This window comes from Phascolarctos cinereus, unplaced genomic scaffold (genome assembly GCF_003287225.1).
Source record: "Phascolarctos cinereus isolate Bilbo 61053 unplaced genomic scaffold, phaCin_HiC Scaffold_5;HRSCAF=322, whole genome shotgun sequence".
NCBI lineage: Eukaryota > Metazoa > Chordata > Mammalia > Diprotodontia > Phascolarctidae > Phascolarctos > Phascolarctos cinereus.
In genome coordinates, this window is record NW_027555958.1 from 253,881,712 (window position 1) to 253,902,266 (window position 20,555).

General features: G+C 37.4%; 1 protein-coding gene across 1 annotated transcript; it reads right to left on the reverse strand.

Moving 5' to 3' along the window:
* Window positions 1-1,279: 1,279 nt before the first annotated feature.
* RPL26 (ribosomal protein L26) lies at window positions 1,280-11,742 on the reverse strand. Its single transcript, XM_020966629.2, has 4 exons — window positions 11,648-11,742; window positions 10,966-11,138; window positions 7,224-7,364; window positions 1,280-1,449 (listed from the first exon to the last, which is right to left on the reverse strand). Exons 2-4 carry the CDS (start codon window positions 11,131-11,133, stop codon window positions 1,321-1,323), a joined length of 438 nt encoding a protein of 145 aa, XP_020822288.1. The 5' UTR covers window positions 11,134-11,138; window positions 11,648-11,742; the 3' UTR covers window positions 1,280-1,320.
* Between the last annotated feature and the right edge of the window lie 8,813 nt (window positions 11,743-20,555).

Consider the following 20,555-nt stretch of genomic DNA (forward strand, 5'->3'; position numbering starts at 1 on the left):
ATATTGGAGATGAGAAAAAAATGGAACACTAATGCATTGTTGGTGGAGTTGTGAAATGATCCAACCATTTTGGAGAGCAATTTGGAACTATGCCCAAAGGGCCATAAAATATGTGCATACCCTTTGACCCAGCAATAGCACTTCTAGGGCTGTATCTCAGAGATCATACAAATAGGAAAACGACCCAGATGTGCAAAATAGCAGCTCTTCCTGTGGTGGCAAAGAATTGGAAATTGATGGGATGCCCATCAACTGGGGAATGTTTGGACAAGTTGTGGTATATACATGTAATGGATACTATTGTGCTATAAGAAATGATGAGCAGGCGGACTTCAGAAGAACCTGTAAAGACTTGTATGGACTCATGCTGAGTGAAGTGAGCAGAACCAGAACATTGTACACAGTAACATCCACACTATGTGATGACTAACTTTGACAGACTTAGCTCTTTTCAGCAATGCAAGGACCTAAGACATCTCCAAAAATCTCACCATCCACATCTAAATAAAGAACTATGGAGTTTGAATACAGATTGAAGCATACTATTTGCTATTTTTTCCCCTTGTTTTGTTTTGTTTCCTCTTTCTGATGGCTCCTCCTATTGGTTCTAATTCTTCCTTACAACATAACTGATGCGACCATGTTTAATAGGAATGTATATGTAGAGCCTATATCAGATTGCAAGCCGTCTTGGGGAGGAAGGGGGAGAAAAATGTAAAACTCAAAAGCTTATGGAAGTGATTGTTGATAAATTAAAAAAAAAAGGTGCAAGTCAGTTCCCTAGGGGTCATACAATATTATCAACTAGGGTTTTTGAGGTGGCAAGAATGGGGAAAAAACCCATGACAGTGTAGGATAAGAAGTCTATTTGCTTTTAGAACTGGGAATATAATTGTACTCATTGAATACATGAATTCTTAAGTAAGACTACTTCCTCTAATCTTCCAAAGTAATGAAAAGAGGAGCTGTTAGCAACTACCATTCACCCTCCTTGGAGCTCTACCCTGAACCCCCTCCCAAAACACCCACCAAATTAGTAATTCACTCTGAATTACTCTTCTGTTGGGTTGGAGAATGTTATGTCCACTCTGGGCTATTACAGACAAGTTCTTATTGGGACGTGAACAACCTTTGTTCTGTCCTTGTCTTCAAATGGTCACCAACTGAATGTCTTGAGAAACAAGTTTACAAAAAGAATTAAGAGATGTAAGCAAAAGGAAAAGGGAATGAGAACAAGCCAAAGATCTGAGTCTTTTGAAGCAGCACACAAACACTAAGGTTTGTTCATTCTAAAAATTTAATTACAGCCATGTAATTTTTTTACTCTTGCATTTTCTCAATAGTTTCTTCCTTATATTTGCCCTTTTCCTTTCCTACTTGGCGAGATTTGGCTTTTCGCTCAAGGATCTTTTTGCGATCTTTGTCCAGTTTTAGCCTTGTGATAACCACCTGCAAAAAAGGAGAAAACACAATATATTTAAAACTGAAAAACAGAACAAAACTGTACTAACACACATCTGGTGTCCCAAGAATATAAGAACTAATTTGGTTTCCAGAACCCAGAGCAGTAAATATTGTGTAATCATAACCATAAACAGATTAGGAAGAAAAAAACAAAAAGTATTGCATGATTTATTCTGAGAGGAATTAGGTTCAAATCTTAGCTCTGCTACTTATCTTCATCTATAATACGAGGGGTGGGAATTAAATTTCATCCAGCTCTAAAGTGAGATGCAATGAAGAATGTAGAAGTATGAGCCATATATACTGCCCTTAAGATTAATCTGGGAGGTGAAGTATGGAAATAATACAAAACAAACTGTAGGGTATAGACTGTGTTAAAATAATCTGACCAGGTGGACCAGCATGGGCTGGAATGATTAGGAAAGGGAGTGTGGAAAAGGTATGAGATGAGAAGGCCCTTGAAAGATGGGTAAAGATTAGAGAGGGTTCTCTCTGAATGTTTTAGGTTCTAGGTACACCAGTTCCATTTTCCCATTTGCTTACACTTCCTGTCTATGCTTTTAGCCAGTGCCAACATCACCAACAGGGATAATTTATCATCTCTCGAATTGGCCTCATTCCAATAGTTAAAAACATGAGTCCCTGATGAGTTATTTTTGCTTCCCTCAATGTTGGTTTGATTTTGGGACTTAAATTGTGATCTCAGGAACTTAGACATTCCCCTTAAAAAAGTGTATGGGCTAAAACAAAGAAAAAATCCTTTTCAGGTCATCATTAGAAACTCAAAATTTTGGGTTATATATAGTTAAACTATATCGCCTTCCTCTTCCTGATTATTTGTGGCCTGAATGAGAAGTTCCTGTTTATTCTAGTCCTAACAAATTCTTAATTTAGGGGAAAAAAGGCCCCCCCCCAAGTCTTTATACTATTGACTGGTAATCATTTAAATAGTTTCTGATGAATCCACATAAAGAACTTTCACAAATTTACTGATGTAATTTTATTTACAGCATTTCTAAATGTTCCTTAAATTAGAACTGAAATTTAATTATATCATGAAATGTACTTCTTACATCAGACTTTCTTTTTCGACAGTTCTGGAGTGACCCTGGTACCCAGTACTGAGAATACTGTCAAGTAAATTTTTCACTTAAAATATTATCACTATTCTATGATGATTTGGTAGTAGGTCTTCAGAACTTTTCAAGTAAAACCATTTGGTAAATGAATAGATCTATATGAAATAATATGAAGTAAAAAAAAGCAGAATGGGGAGTACTGTATATACAATCACAACAATTATGGGAAATTACTCATACCTTGCCATTAATATCTATGTCCAAAGGCACTGTTTATTATAAAAAATAAATTAAAAACCAACTAAAGTGAGAGAAGGCAGAGGGGAAAAAAATCCTAAGATACAACACTACTATTCCTAGGGGAGCAACCATCATTTGACATGGCAATTGCAATTAGGCTAACTTTATAACTGGCAAGTTATCTTATCAACAGACTATTTAATTTGACAACATTTATTATACTATGCCAGGCACATTCAATTTGATAACATTTACTATACTATGTGCCAGGCACATAAGACTATCTTTAGGGTGGTTAGTTTACAAACGAAAATGTTGCAAGGGATAAAGTTTGTGGAGTTGGCAGGGTGACATGATCTCACTGGCACTGTAGAAATATATACTGGGCTAGGGGTATATACAGGCACGTTGAGGAAAACTGGCTAGCTTGTAGCATCTCAAAAGGACATTTCCTCTTGTATAATATTCTGGCAGCAATAATTAAGAAGAAAGCCTGTAGCCCATTCAATAGAATGGAAATAAACATAAATCTTGGTGAAGGATTTATGGGAGGCTATGGACAATCATGACAAAGGATTAGAAAGTGCACAGATGAGAAGCCCTCTACTGATATGGAAGGAGAACTAACATTGTGAATCCACTGAATTGCTTATAGGAGTGTGGTAAGGATGAAAATGAAAGACGTAAACATATTTAGTGAAAAATAATAAAACATGCTGTGCATCCTAACAGAAAAGATGAAAGGATATGAACTCAAAAAAGTTCTCAAAGGAAGGGCAACAAAGTATTAAGAACCACACAAAAGACTTTTTCAAATCACTAATAATAAAATGAATGCAAATTAAAACTAGCCCAAGGTCTCTGTTAAAACCCAGCAAATCAGCAGACTATGTAACATTGGGGGAAAGGGAGGATAGAGGAAAGACAGGCTCACTAATTCATTGTTCTTAGAGCTATGAATTGGTATAACTGTTCTGGAAAGTAATTTGGAATTATGCCCAGTGAAATGCCCATACTCTGACTCAAAGATTCCATTGCTGGCATATACCCCAAGGAGGTCATTAATAAAAAGAACACAAAAATATGTACAGCAGCATCTTTTGTGGTATCAAAGAATTGTAAATAAAGTGGATGTCCATAGAAATTAAGAGTGACTAAACAAACTATTGTCTGTAATTGTAATGGAATATTATGTACTGTAAACAAAAATAAACATATATGAATACAGAGAAACAAGGAAAGAGTTACACGATGTGAAACAAGGAAGCAATATATAAGATGACTGCAACAATGTAATGGAAAGAATCACCTCCACAAAACAACTCAAACTGTTGCACAAGTATAAAGAACAAGCTTGTCTCAAAGAAAAGCTAGGAGGCCTTCTTTGTAGAGGTGTGGGAGGCGATGAAGTACAACTAGTGTCAGAAGTTTTTGATGTTAATTAATTTTGATGAAATTTCCCTTCCTTTTTTTTTTTAAACTTAAATTCTTTCATTATAAGGGATGATTCTCTGGTAAGGTAAAAGCAGGAGAGATATTGAAGAAAATCTAGGTAATGTACATACCAAAGATACCAATAACAATCCTTTTTTTTTCTTTTTAAACTTGTGTGGGGAAAGGCTCTGAGGCCTAGCATGCTCTTCATATTTTCACAGGGTGATAATAATCACAGCTCTCATTTACGTAGTGCCTTAAAGTTTACAAAACACTTGCCTTACAACTACCCTAGGGAGTACTAATACTACTCAAGGTTCAGAGAGATAGAGTTAATTTGCTGATGGGTCACAGAATCACTAAATGTCATAGCTTAGATTCAAACAAATATCTCCAGACTCCAAAACCAAAAACGTGGCTAATCTCAAAGTAAAACAATATCTAAAACTGAGGATTCCCACTTTAAGACAGATACAAGTTTGAACCATACCCAATTCAGGCCTAAGTTGGTGCCACTATATGTGAAGTTTTGATTAATATTAAATGAGGAGATAGAAAGTACAGGGTAGATTAATGAACTGTATTCTAAATTATTTTCTATGTACCTAAATTTCTATTGCCCTCTAAACTTCTTAAGAGTTTTAGGAATAAAATCTAATAATAAATGCAATGTGGACCCAAGAATGTGTTGGTAGAAGGAAAAGGCAAAAGAGTGAATGCTGGAATCAAGAAATCTCAGGATGACAGCAAAGACAAGATAATTAATACCAGTGTGAGTTTACTGACTGTAAGTAGTTGAACCAAGACGTTCAATGATTAATAATATTTATAATAACAACAAACTATTAACCTTAATAACAAGAGACCCTGTGACTGTGTTCCCTCTGGAAGGAAAGAGTGAATTTGATAAATATCCTGGGAAACTAATGGTTTTATCGCAGGGTTCTAGCAATCTTTTTCCTTTAACATATGTTGTTAGTTACCCTGACACCAGGATCAAGTCAAAGAAAACCTCAAAGTAGTTGGCCTAATTTGAACCTGAAACATCAAAACATCCTCTAAAACTAGACATTTAGTCCCATTGAATCCCGGGTTCCTTGTTTTGTTTCAGCTAGTAGATGTCTCCCAAACCTGTAAAAAGTCCAGCTTCCCCACAGTTCTTCCTTCTAAGGTTTTAGGTCTTCCCTAAAAAAGGATGCACCAAGGACAGAATGGCTATTGTGCAAATGACAGTGAAGTCTAACAAGGATGTGAAACTCATAAAATGAGTTCCATATTTTACGAAATGCCACCTCTGCTCAAGCGCAGACACATTTTTATCTCCACATTGTGGAACCAAAGACTTGAGTTATCCTGGTGAGTGATGCACTGCTTTGTAGAGGTTTTCTACTTGTTCAATGTCCCTCATGTCTCCCCCCCATAACATTCTTTTCATAGGTTCTGTCAGGAAAACAGAAGTGACATCCAAGACTTTTCAGTAAAAGAGCTTCCTGCACCACTGGAGAGGCAAGGCCAAAATTAACTGTTCAATATATAGTAATTATGAGCTTCTTTGACTTGTTAAGTATTAAAATGAATGGATATAGACGCCAAATGATGCTATTTGTTCTAAGACGACATTGGGATGTCATGGAGGAAGTACTATTTTACTTGTGCTTAAATAACTGGATTTGATTATTACATAGGAAGAGTTGGTTAGAGACTAGAGAATTTCATGAGCAATGTCTCTGACGGGAAGCAGTGTATTATGGTGGAAAGCACTCAGGGTTTAAGAATCAGAGGATCTGGTTTGACTTCAGGCTCTGTTAGGCCTTAAGCAAGCTACTTTCTTTCTTGTGGTCTCAGTTTCCCCAACTGCAAAATTGGGGATAATTTGAGGAGAGAAAAGACAGAAAACTGAATCCCTTCCAGGTCCAAATATAGGATTCAGTAAAGCATGCTTTCTCCTACTCACAGAACAAATGAATGGCTTGGTTACCAATCAGAATCTGCTCATTTAATTTTAACGTTAAAAATTATGTGTTGATAACCCTTGCCACCAATCTAATTTTTATTCTGTGAGGTACAGAATTTGTGCTGGATGCTGATAAATGAACAAATGCTAACACATTCAAATTTAATTATTATTGGGGGCCAACTGACTGCCATGTCACTACACAAGATACCTATAGGCAGGCCCCACTTTTTGAGGATTCACTCATTTGAAGATAACTGCTTATACTTTCATGGACAGATTATATCTCACTGTCTTTACCTCTGATTTGATGCCCTTCTTTTAGACTTTCAGGATCAAATCTCTTCCACCCTTTTAATGGTTTTAAAAATGTACAAGGAACAAGTATTTTTTATATTAATTTATCTCTCCCACTCTCCACTATTTCCCACCGAGAAAGCTAAAACAAAAAACCTTACAACACAAATCCCTTAATACATATCTACATAGAACAGGCAAAAGAAATTCCCACATTAGCCATATCTGAAAATATACGTCCCTTTCTGCATTTTAAGTTCATGACCTCTCTGTCATGAGATTGAGTAGTGTGTTTCATCTTCATTCTTTTGGACAGGGGGTTTAATCATTGTGTCTGACTCATGTCACACTAATGTCTGACCAAAGCAAGGTAACAATGCGTGCAGTAAAGTATTCCTTGGAATCTTGAAGAATACCTCCGGGGGGAGGGAAGGGGAGGGATTACCTACTCTCAGACTGCTGGGTATATTATAATAACTGACACTTCTATAGCATTTTAGAAACACTATCTCATTAAACTTCACAAACAACCCTGAGGTTGGTAAAATAGATGTTGTTATCCCCATTTTATAGATCAAGAAAAAGAAGTTTAAAGAGATTAAGTGACTTCCTCTCCCATGATCAGGGAGCCAATAAGTAGAAGAGGTAGGACTTGAACCCAGCTCTTCCTAATTCAAAGTCTAGCACTCTATCCACAATGGTGATTATAATTTTCCCTCTCTCCTCAAGAACCAAAGTGCTTTGATATACCATACCTTGCTGGGATGAATGCCCACATGGACAGTTGTACCATTAGCTTTCTCCCGCTGCACACGCTCAATGTAGATTACATATTTCTTTCTGTAAACCTGAACTACCTTGCCAATTTGCTGTCCTTTGTAGTGTCCTCGAACAACCTAAGAGCAAATTGTGATATAACAGAAATATATAATGAAAGTAAATTGGATCAATTCTATAATATTACATAATGTATGAAAAAAGCAAACATATTTGTTCATTCAGAATACTAACCACTAGGCACCCACAAAAGCTCAGAAGCAGCTAATTTTAAGACAAAGAAAAAATTAACTGCATTATTGACTTTATTATCCTGCAGGCAAAATGACATTCATGTATATACATCTTCTCTCACTTTAACTGGATATCTTTTATCTTAGGAAGAAAACAAACTAATAATAATGATAGCGACCATTATGCAGTAGCACTTTACAAATATTATTTCACTTTATCTTCACAGCAACCCTGGGAGTAAATACTATTACTATCCCCATTTTACAGTTGAAGAAACTTAGGCGGACAGAGGTTAAGCAACTTGCCCAGAATCATGAAACTAGTGAGTGTCTAAGGTTTGATTTGAACTGAAGTCTTCTTGACTCCAGGTCCAGAGCTCTAACTACTTTGCCGCTTAGATGCCTCACAGATGTTAAATAATCAAGGGAAAAGTTAAGAATATCTCAATCAATTAATCAATAAACATTTATTAAGTGCCTACCTTGTGCCAGGCACTATGCTAATAAGTGCTGGGGATATAAAAAGAGGCAAAAGAAAGTCCCTGCCCTCAAGGAGCTTACAATCTAATGGGGGAGACAAAAGTGACATGCAGGATAAATAGGCAATAATTAACAGAGAGAATGCAGTGGAATTAAGAGGGGTTGGGTAAGGCTTCCTGTAGAAGGTAAGATTTTTGTTGAGACTTAAAAGAAGCCTGGGAGGTCAGTAGTCAGAGTGGAGGAGGGAGAGCATTCTAGGCATGGGGGACAGCCAGAAAAAATGCCCAGAGCTGAGAGATGGAGTGTCTTGTTTGTGGAACTGATAGGAAGCCAATGTCACTGGAGCAGAAGAGAAAGTCTTGGGGAGTAAGGTATGAGAAGACTGGAAAGGAAGAACCTAGGTTATGAAGGGTTTTGAACGCCAAACAGAGCTTACTGTATTTGCTTCTGGAAGCAACAGGAAGCCACTGGAGTTTATTGAGAGGGTGGGAGTGGAGGGAAGACTGTGTGCTGCAGAGACTGAAGATAAGTGAAAGAGTGAGGATGACAGGGGAGGTAATCTACTGGAGGAGTTGGGATGGAATGGATCACTTAAACATGTAGAGGGATTAGCCCTGATAAGAAGGTCACTTCATCATGTGAGAAGGGGTATCTGAGACAGGACTGGAACTCAGGTGTTCCAGTCTAGCTGCCAAGTTATATAACCTTGGAGTTGGTGAGAGGCTCAAATGAGATAACTTGTTTACTGTATTGTGTAATATCACATGATATGATGTAAATTGCTAAATTAACACCAGTTATTATCAATATAGTAGATGCCTCCACTTTCTTAGTCCCTTGCAATAGGTATTTACACTATTCACTAAAACTGAAATATCAGCCTTTTTTCAGTCCTTATTCTCCTTGATTGTTTTGCTCTTGACTTTAAATATTTCACGATTCTGGTTTTCTTGCTTCTTTGTGTTCCATTAACGCACACCTTCTCTCAAGAGCTTTCCTTGACCCTCTTCTCTTATTCACTCCAGAGCATCAACTATCACACAGTGGTGTGCTGCAGTCAGTTCCTTGAGTCAACTGTTAAATTTTCCATATGAATTTTTACACCTTAGAAATTGTCAACCACTACAAATCTGAGCTGGATTTCCTGTTTTGTTGGTTGTTTAGACTTAAAGTGATGGACAAAATGTTAATGAAGTAGATTAAACTTAAGTGTCATGCACATTTTTTTCAAGAGCCAGTTGTTAAACATTTAACAGCACACCACTGTCATGTTCCCAAATCTAACGTCCAGTGTTGACCTTTCTTCTGAGCTAAAGCCCTACATTTCCAACTGCCCATACTACATTTCCACCAGCACATCTAATTCAACATGTTCAAAATCAACCTCATTTATACTTTCCCTTTAAAGCTGTTTATCTTTCTGATTTGAATTTCTCATATTTATAACCTTGGGACTATCCTCTCTCTCCTTCACATGCATTCAATCTGTTACCAGATACTAATGATTCTATCTCTGCAATATCTCTTTAAAATCAGTACATCTACATACATAATAGAAGAGCAAGAAGAATATACACGAAATTGTGACTTTCTATTAACTACAACACCTCTATTCCCTAATCCAACCCTAGACTAGCTCTTTCAGGTCTATTTACCTCCATTCTTCTCCTCTTTCCAACTCATCTTTCATACTGCTGCCAGAATGATCTTTATTATATATGACATTATAAAGTAATTAACGTACATTATAACAAAATTTTAAAAGTGTGTTAACATATAATCTTGTTTGCCTCACATGACAATAAGCACTACATTACTTATTAGATGTGGCCATGCCACTGCTTCACACAAGATTTTCAGGGACTCCCTGCTACCTCCCAAATAAAGTTCAAATCCCTCTACCTGGCATTCAAGGTCCTACAAACTTATTCACCTTTATCTCATCTTATTCCCTGCTCCAGTTAAACTGGAAAACTCTGTCCACTTCTAACAGAGAAGATACATAGCCATTCAGGCCATTTCTCGTGCCAGAAATACTTCCCTTTTCTCTTCACCTAGGGAATTTCTATCCATTCTTTAACTGCAAGTCATATTCAAATAGCACTTCCTCCAGGAACTGTTTTCAGACATGAAATACTTTCTTTGTAGCTTTCTAGTATACTTACAGCATACTTTATAATTATGTGTTACTGTCTTACTTCCTATTTGACTTTAAGCTCCCTGAGGTGAGGGCTGGTGTTTTATCTAAACTTATCGCACACAATATGCAGTATCTAGAATAGTAAGTTAGTGTTTATATAGTGCTTTACAAATATTATCTCATCTTATCCTAACAACCCAGAAAGGTAGGTACTAGTATTTTCAATTCACAGATAAGTAAATTAAGGCAGACAAGATGTCACAGGATTTGAACTCAGGTCTTCTTGATTCCAAGTTCAGCACCCTATCCACTGAAACAACCAGCTGCATAGGAAAAGGGAGTGGGGCGGGGCTGTGATTTTATTATAGGGACTGCCCAGGGGAAACAAAGTGGGCACTTTCAGTGCCACTAAAGAGCCTTATAGATGCCTAAAGTGCTAAGAAGTTAAACGACTTGCCCAGAATCACACAACTCTTAAGTGCCAGAGATGGGAGTATCCACTATGCTAAAATGCCTCTTCTTCTGCACCCAGGAACCACTTATGTCTTTTTTTTAACCTGTCACTCACAAATTAGTATGAATCAATTCGAGGCAGTAACTCTTCCTTTCACCTAGATTGTAAGGGAATAAGTGAGATAGGTAATTCTTGAGCATTTGGTGTTTTGTAGATTTCATACATAAAACTGTGACACTGAAACACCTCTATTTCCTATTCTAACCCTGGCCTAACTCTCTTTTGGGTCAATTCGCCTCCATTCTCCCCCTCTTTCCAAGCTGACATTCATATCGCTGCTAGAACAATCTTTATCACATATAGGGCCAGGTCTAAGTTTACTTAAAACCTTAAAAGCACATACAGTCACATACCTGGACTTCATCATCTTTTCGAATGGGCATGGAGCGGACATTGTACTTCTGTCTCAACTCCTTAGAAAGAGGAGAAGACATAATTTTCCTCCGTATGTGGGAAGGGGCATTGAAATGCCTCTTGCGGTTCTTGCTTCGGTCAGAGGTCACAAAGGGATTGAACTTCATTTTGACTACAGGAAAAAAGTTAAAAAGTGAGATATGGATAGAATAGAACCTAAAACCCATGTCTTCTGACGCCCAATTTCAGCAAAATGACTAGGCGACGTCTACGTTCTTCCCAGTTTTCCATCTCCTGGTCCCGGGTTCTTCCTCGCCGCCCCCCGCCCGGCTCAACACGTAGTGGCGGCGAGGCTGGGGGGTGGGGGGAAGAGAAGAAAGAGGGTAGGACTCAACTCTGCACAATAGCAACCCCCGCCCCCCCGAAAAGTAATTCCAATTAGACTACGCCGAAGTATTTCCGCCGTTTCCACGGCGCAGTCCCCCGTCCCCCATCCCCCGACCGCGGCCGGCAGTAACCCCGGCCCTGGGACCCTGCCAGGGCCATCAACGGACTTCACTCAGGGGCCTAGTGAACTCTTGGGGGCTCCAGAGCCGTAGCCCGCCCGCTGCCCGGTCAAGGCAGCAGCTACAGGGCGCGGATGGCGGCGGATCCCACCGGGGAACGCTAGGTAAACCTCACCCTCAGAGCCACCGCGGAAGAGAAGAGACCGAGGAGCTACTTCCGCCTCCACAGGAAGGCGGGGAAAGCCGTACCAGCCCGGTCTCGCGATATCCGCCGAGACCTCTTAGCTCACCCCCTCCGTCACCATGGCGACAAGGGAACATGCGCTCTCTTTCCCGCTCGGTTTACCTTCAGTTCCTCAGCTTTCCTTTCCAAGTCTCTTTACTTCAACCTGGTAACTTTAATGAGTCGGGGTGGGGGTGGAGACGAATAAACTCCTTTGCTTAATTTTTAAAGCCCTACACAAAACAAAACCAGTTCAGCCAAAATTAGAAGGAAAGCAAGAAACTGGGAAACAATTTTCACAGCAAGTTTATCTGATAAAGATCTTACTTCTCAAATATATAGAGAACTGAGCCAAATTTATAAAAAAAAAATGAGCCATTTTCCAGCTCATAAGTGGTTAAAGAATATGAACAGGTGGTTTTCAGAAGAAATCCAAGCTATTGATAGTCCTATGAAAAAATGCTCTAAATCACTAATGTTGAGAGAAATACACATTAAAACACCACACACCTATTAGATTGGCTAACGCAACAGAAAAGGGAAATGATATGCTGGAGGAGATGTGGGAAATTAGGGACATTAAAGCATTTTTGGTAGAGTTGTGAACTAGTTCAACCATTCCAGAGAACAATTTGGGAATTATATTCAAAGGGTTATAAAACTGTTCATGTAACAATACCATTATTAGCTCTGTATCCCAAAGAGTCAAAAAAAAAAAGCAGAAGACATAATATGTACAAAAATATTTGTAGCAGCTCTTTTTATGGTGGCAAAGAATTGGATATGTAGGGGGTGCCTATCAGTTGGGGAATAGCTGAACAAGCTGTGGTATATGATTGTGATGGTAGACCATTGTGCTCTAAGAAATGATAAATTATTTCAGGAAATCTGGAAAGACTTACATGAACTGATGCAAAATGAAATGAGCAGAACCAGGGGAACTTTGTAAACAGTAACCACAATATTGCAAAGATAATCAACTGTGAAAGACTTAGTTTCACAAATTGGCTGTGATCAATACAATGATCCATGATAATTCCAAAAAACTTTCTCCAGAGAGGAAGAGAAAGACAGACAGAGACAGAGACAGAGACAGAGTTGATGAACTCTTAGTGCAGATAGAAGCATATTGTTTTTCACTTTTTTTTTTGCTTTTTTTTTTTTGCCATGTGGCTAATACAGAAATATGTTTTGCAGGACTTTACATGTATAACACGTATCATATTGCCTGCCTTCTCAATGGGTGTGGGAGAGGCTGGAAGGGAGAGAATCTGGAACTTAAAATTTTTAAAAGAATGCTAAAAATAAACAGAATATATATATATTTTTAAAAAGGCCCTATACAATTTGTCCCCAATTTATCTTTCCGGCCTCATTGAATCAACCCTTACCCCTGTAATCCAACCAGCTCTGAAATACTTTTTCTCTCCATTTCTTATGGTACAATAATATTTCATTGCCTTCACATACCACAGTTTGTTCACCCATTTTCCAATTGTTGGACACCCCAATTCAGATTCTAGTTATTTACTTTTTTTAATTTCTTTATGCAAATATACTTTGAGCCAACCATTATACTTTATTCTTTTAACTTCCTCCTTCAAGATCCAGAAGTTTATTTTCCTTGTTATTATTCCATACATCTTTCTCACCACTAAAGTCCCCTCCCTATACCTACTGGTTTCCCAGTTGAATTTTGTGTATTTCTATAACAAACTGTGTTAAATCCTCTTTTGTCTGTTTCAGTTGAGTGAGGTTCTTGCTTTTCTCACTCCTTTACCTATGTTTCTATATTTTTCTCACACACTTAATAATTAATGAGAAATAGCAAATTCTACCTCCTTCTTCTTCCTGGTTCACTTCCTGACTGAGCTCACCACTGAATTCATTTTTATGTAAAAGCCCAGAGACATGCCTGATTGTTTCAGCCAATCACAAATGTTTTCACCCCACTGGTCAAAGCCCTATAATCCACTCAAATACAATCACCATCATATTTATGTAGCACTTTAAGATTTGCATAATGATTTTCAGATGAAGAAACTGAAACTAATAGAGGTTAAATAATTTGCCCAAGGTCATTGTAGGTACTAAGTGTCTGAAGTAAGATTCGAAACTCAGATCTTCCTAACTCCAGTTCTAGTACACTATCCACCATGTCGCCTTGCAGCCTTTAAGGTCTTATTCACACATAGTTTTTGCTTTGATTGATTGATTCAATCCAAGCATCTGGGTCTTCCCTGATTACATTAATGAGGGGTGGAATAAGGTAGGATCATGACCCAGAAAGTGACAACGGGACTGGTTCAGTAAATCAAGTGCTCCCAAGCTAAACACAAAAATTGACTTGAGGTAGCTACCCCAGCCAAGAATCAGATTTGAGTCAGGAGTCAAAGCAAGGAATACTGTACCACTATTTTTCTTAATTTTTAACTATTTTATGTAGTGTAGAATTCATTGTTCTTTAAATGTTTTATAGAATTCACTTGCAAATCCATCGGGTTTTGGATTTTCTTCGTTGGGAGTTCATATAGCTAGTTCAATGTCTTTTTCTAAGATAGGGTTATTTAAGTGCTCTATTTCCTGTTTTGTTAATATTAGTAATTTATATTTTTGTGAATATTCATCCATTTCATTTACATTTTTAGTTTTACTAGCATCTAATTGAGCAAAATAGTTTCTAATAATATCTTTTATTTTTTCTTCATTGTGAATTTACCTTTTTAATTTTTCAAGTTGGTAATTTGGTTTTATTCTTTCTTTTCCATAAAATTGAGTTAATGGTTTATCTGTTTAAAAAATTTTTTTAAACAACACCTACTTTAATTAATTAATTTTCATTTTCAATTTTGTTAATCTCTTCTTTGACTTTCAGTAGTTTTATTTTGGTGTTTAATTAGGAATTTTTAATTTGTTAGTTTTCTAATTTTTTTCAGTTATATGCCCGATTTGTTAAACTGTTCTTTCTCTCTTTTATTGATAAAAGTGATTAGAGATTAGAATCAGAGTCAGTAAATATTTATTAAGCATCTATTATTGATGAGGTGTAGAGATTAAGGGTCCTGGAATCCCAAAATCCCCACACTCCGTCCTGCCTAAGCCTTCTTTCAGCCAAAAACAAGGTTTGTTGAAGATTTGCCACATTAGTCAGACTCTTAAGGAATCTGAGCATCTGTGGGCTATTGGCTAGATTGTGAAAATCTGAGAAGTGGCTAGATTATAAGAATCCCAGCCTCTTAACAGAGACAAGATGGACCTTATATACAGAAAGACTGTGGGAGGGATCTAGGAGTGGCCAAGTAGTTTGGGGTGACTGGAAGAGGGGCCTAAGGAGATCTGGATGGGAGTGGCCAGTAAACTGGGGTGAACTGAACTCCTGGGACCTGGACAATGAAGCCTAGCTAGGATTAAGTGTGGGAAATGGCCAGGGGCCACAGGGAGGTAAAACAATGGAGGGGAGATTGGGTGTAGCCACAGTAAAAGGCCAGTTGATGGGATTACAGCATCTGGCAAGCCAGAGATTTGGCCATGTAGGAAAGTTTAGGGTTTTTCCTTTCTGGGGCCCAGATCCTAACCCCATCATTATGTGCCAGGCGCTATTCTAAGCAACAAAGATAGAAAGAAAGGCAAAAGACACTCCTTGCTGTCCAGTATGGGGCATGATGAAGTCATGAAACTGGGGTAGGAAATGATCTGAGAAGGCATGAGTTTCAAAGTACGTTTCATCTTGCAAAATGAGAAATTTCTGGAGATCATGAGATCCAGGAAAGCAGCCAGGTGGGAAATGAAATATCAGTATTAAGTACTACTTTGGCTACATCCCACAAATTTTGACAGGTTGTCTTATTGTTGTAATAATCTTTGATGAAATTGTTGATTATTTCTATGATTCTGTGATTTGTTCTTTGAGCCACCCATTTTTTAGGATTTTTACTTAATTTCCAAGTAATTTTTAGTCTTTGCTTCAAAGGCCCTTCATTGATTGTTTTAATTTAATTTGTAATTTTATTGCATTAAAGTCCAAAAAAGATGCATTTAATATCTCTGCTTTTCTGCATTTGTTTGTGAAGTTTTTATGATATAATACATGGCCAATTTTTGTAAAGATACCATGTGCAGCTGAGAAATAGGTATACTTTTTTCTGTTCCCATTTAACATCATCCAGAGGTCTAACATATCTAACTTTTCTAAAATTCTATTCAGTTCCTTCATTTTTAAAAAAAAATTTTTGATTAGATGTATCTAGATTCTAGAGGGGATAAATTAAGGTCCTCCACTAATTGCAGTTTTACTATTTATTTCTCCCTAAAAGTTCTTTAACTTTTCTTTTAAGAATTTTGGTGCTATGCCATTTGATGCATAGATATTTGGTATTGATATTAATTCATTTTCCATGATTCCTTTCAGCAAAATGTAGTTTTCTCTATTTCTTTTAACTAAGTTTGTTTTTTGCTGTTGCTTTTTTTGAAATCATGACTACCACCCCTGCCTTTTTTTTTTACTTTATTTATTTTTATCTTTTTGGTGAGGCAATTGGGGTTAAATGATTTGCCCAGCATCGGTAAGTGTTATGTGCTTGAGGCCAGATTTGAACTTGGGTCCTCCTGACTTCAGAGCCAGTGCTCTATCTACTGTGCTATTTAGCTGCTCTCCCCCCTCCCCCGCTTTTTTTTACTTTAGCTGAAGCATAAATAAATTGTGCTTCAGCCTCTTATTTTAATTATATGTGTATTCTTTCTGTTTCAAATGTGTTTCTTATAGATAACATATTGTTGGATTCTGGTTTCTGATCCATTCTGATATCTTCTTCCATTTTATGGTTGAGTTCATCTCATTACATTTACAATTATGATTTTTAATTGTGTATTCTGCACCCTCCCATTCTCTTATAGTTTTCCTTCTCTTTATTTTCTGTTCCCTCTTTGAGTTTATTTTGCTTCTAAACCCTCCCTTAATCTATCCTCCCATTATTTCTTCCTTTTCCTTTAATTCCTTTTCTCTTCTATTTCCCTTTTGGTGAAATGTATGTCTTTACTCAGCTTTGTGTGTGTATGTATGTGTGTATGCATATGTATTCTTTCTTCTTTTTACCATTTCAGATGAGAATGAAGTTTAAGTTTCACCCACTCTCCCTCACTCCTCCTCCTTGTTGAATGGATGTCTATTTGTGCATCCCAATCATGTGAAAAATTTTTCTCCATACCTACTGATCCGCTAATGCATTCTTCTTCCTCTCTTTTTCCATTCTTCTTTAAGATAATAGAAAAAAAAACCAGAACCACTTTCAGACCCTTTTTCTAATTAGGTTTCCTCTGTAGTCCCTGGTTATGAAAGAATTCTGAGGGGATATGAATATAATATCCCATGTGCATGTAACAATATAAACAATTTATCTTCATTTAGTCCCTTATGATTGCTTGCTAATGTTCACCTTTTTATGCTTCTCTTGATTCCTACATTTATATGTCAAAGTTTCTATGCAGCTCTGGTGTTTTCACCAGGAATGCTTGGAAGTTCTCTATTTCACTAAAAGTCCATTTCCCCTATTAAATTTATTTCAGTGAAACTCAATCTTGCTGGGTAAATTTTTCTTGCCTGTAAGCCTAGATCTTTTGTCTTCTGGGACATCATACTTCAAGCTCTCTGTTATAATATAGTAGAGACTGCTAAATCTTAGTTGAGCCTGACAGTGGCTTGTCACTATATGAATTCTTTGTTGCTAGCTTCCTGAAGTATTTTTTATTTGATATAGGAGGTTTGGATTTTACCTATAATATTCCTGGAAGTTTTTCATTTTGGAATATATTTAAGGAGTGGATTCTATTTCCATGTTGCCCTTTAGTTCTAAGACATCTGATCAGTTTTATGATTTCTTAAAATATGCTATCTAGGCTCTTTTTTTTTTTTTGTCTAACTAGTAGTCTAGTTATTCATAAAATATCTCCTTAATCTGCTTTTGAGGTCAGCTGTTTTTGCTATGAGGTACCCTACATTTTTCCTATTTTTATACATGGAATATTAACTTCTATTTAGCTAATTCTAATTTTTAGAGAACTATTTTCTTGGGTAAGGTTTTATATCTCTTGTTCCAAGGTGTTAATTTTCTTTTTATACCTTTCTTGTATAACTCTCATTTCTTTTTTTCTTTTTTTAAAAATTTATCAACAATCACTTCCATAAGCATTCGAGTTTCAAATTTTTCTCCCCCTCCTTCACTACCTCCTTCCCCAAGACGGCGTGCAATCTGATGTAGGCTATACACATACATTCCTATTATACATATTTTCACATTAGTGATGTTGTAAGGAAGAATTAGAACCAATAGGAGGAACCACCAGAAAGAAGAAACAAAACAAAACAAAACAGAAGAAAAAAAACAGCAAAAAGTATACTTCAACCTGCATTCAAACTCCACAGTTCTTTCTTTGGATGTGGATAGCATTTTCCATTATGAGACCTTTGGAGATATCTTAGATCCTTGCATTGCTGAGAAGAGCTAAGTCTATCAATGTTAGTCATCATACAACATGGCTGTTACTGTATACAATGTTCTCCTGGTTCTACTCACTTCACTCAGCATCAGTCCATACAAGTCTTTCCAGGTTTTTCTGAAGTCTGTCTGCTCATCATTTCTTATAGCACAATAGTATTTCATTACATTCACATACCACAGCTTGTTCAGCCATTCCCCAATTGATGGGCATCCACTCAATTTCCAATTCTTTGCCACCACAAAAAGAGCTGTTATAAATATTTTTGTACACATAGGTCCTTTTCCCATTTGTATGATCTCTTTGGGGTATAGCTCTACAAGTGCTATTGCTGGATCAAAGGGCATGCACATTTTTATAGCCCTTTGGGCATAGTTCCAAATTGCTACACCTTGAGGATGTCTTTCTGCCCTGTTCCTGTCTTGGTGCATGTCCCCTGCCCTCTTTCAGTGCCTGGGTGCTGGAATGCTATATACAGTGTGTTTCTGGCTAAGGCTAATGATACCCAGTATCTGCAGACTTTTGTGAACTGGGGCTAGAAAAATGACTCACTGTGATTTTTTTTTCTTGGATTTCCCAAAAAGAATTTGGTCTGGTGTGCTTTCTACATATTTGTGGAGGAGATGTGGTGAGGAGCTGGGCTGTACTTCTTGCAGTTCTGCCACTGGGGCTCCACATCTCTCCATTCTGTATTTATTTTGAAAAAAATTTCTTTTTCTATCTCTTTTTGCTGTTTTGATTGTAGATTTATTTTATATTCTGCTACTTAATGAAGTTATTAACAGTTTCAATTACATTTTTAGTTGCCTGTGATGTTTTTTTTTTAACTAAACCAGAATTATTTATTGATAAAATGCTCAAGGGATACAAAACAACCCTGGAAAACAAGGGTTCTCATCATTCACCTCCAGAGGCGGAGGCTGAGTATATCTTAGTCAAAGGACACACTTAGATCTCATGGGATAACAAACCAAATTGCAGTCATGTAAAAAGAATTCAACAATGTTTTCCAGTTCAGTATTTTAAGGGATAGCTCCCCCTGAGAAGTATTTTTACTTAAATGTACATAGGGCTTAGTTTACTTTTCTCACTTTGCATATATAAATTTTTGCTTTGTTCTAATATAGGTTATAAAGACTAGTGTAATTCAAATAACTGAACTTGAATATAAAACATGTTGAAATGCCATGGAAAAGTTGATAAAAAATAGTACGTAATATAGTTAATACATTAAGTACTAAATAAAATACTTTTCTTAAATCTATTAATACATTACATGTGACCACTTAAACTCTATCAACCGTACTAAAGATCACATAGCTAGAGTGAACACTGGCATGTTTTGAAGGATTACGCCATCATCACAAGTTTGCAACCAATACTTCTTCACCTGTTCTTCGAGGCTTCCTGCCTTTAGCCAAACAGCAGCCTCTCTCACTGCTTTGTTACGGGCCGCCCCCACTGCGGATCCTCCTTGGGTGGGCCTCTCTGGGACCAGCCTCCCCTTTGCAGCCTCACCTCAGACACCAAGAGGGAAGAGAAGGGAGGCCCAAGCCGGCACATACGAGAGATAAACAAAGGTGTCGTCGGAACTTGACTTTTAGGAACTGGAGGGAAACTGAAATGACTTGTAGACCAAGCGCTGTTTGTAAATCAAGGAAATGCAGGTGAAGAGCAAGCAGATGACATGGTACATGACGCCAATGCCACCCCCCCCCAGCTGCCAGAGAACAAAATGGGACAAGGGGAAACCCAAGGTGGGGTGTTCTCTTTGCTAGAGCTTGGACGCGTGAGGATGAGGTCGGTGTCACAGCCAACATAAAACCTGCTTCCTTGGGTTGGTCTTCAAAATATCTCGTTTATAAAGTAATGAGAAAACTGTACCCAAAGTAACCGGTGCCAGCATCTCTGAGATCTAGGAATACTTTCTGTCGTAAGAAAAAAGGAGGGTTCTTTCCCTACTGACCTACTAAAGCAGAGTCCTATGGACTTTGCCCTTCTCTGACAATCCCCCCTCATTTATGACTGAAATGCTGTTTTCATTTTCTGTGTGATGGCATGAAGTCATCTTATTTCAAAAAGTACATGCTTTTTGGATCTTACTACAAAAAACTGTGTTTATAAAATAATTTTTTTAAATGACAGGGCCACACTTTCCCCTTGCCATTAGAACCTTAGAAATTACCCCTTCTAAAAGGTTACATTTTAACATGAATTATTTAAAGGTACACGCTCTTCTTTGCTTTTCTAAACCAGTGAAGTGAGTAACGGTATGAATGTGTAAATAAATGCACCCTGGTGAGCAGCACTAAACTGGGTTTTGGGTGTTCCACAGAATAGCTTATGCCAAATAGGAACTTTGACTCCC

What these genes read in the sequence shown, in the direction of transcription:
- RPL26 (XM_020966629.2), bottom strand. Translation starts at nt 11,133, where the DNA reads ATGAAGTTCAATCCCTTTGTGACCTCTGACCGAAGCAAGAACCGCAAG. An exon ending in GAAAAGATGATGAAGTCCAG is followed by an intron (nt 7,365 to 10,965) that starts GTATGTGACTGT and finishes ATTTGCTCTTAG; the next exon opens with GTTGTTCGAGGACACTACAA. An exon ending in TGGGCATTCATCCCAGCAAG is followed by an intron (nt 1,450 to 7,223) that starts GTATGGTATATC and finishes CCTTTTTTGCAG; the next exon opens with GTGGTTATCACAAGGCTAAA.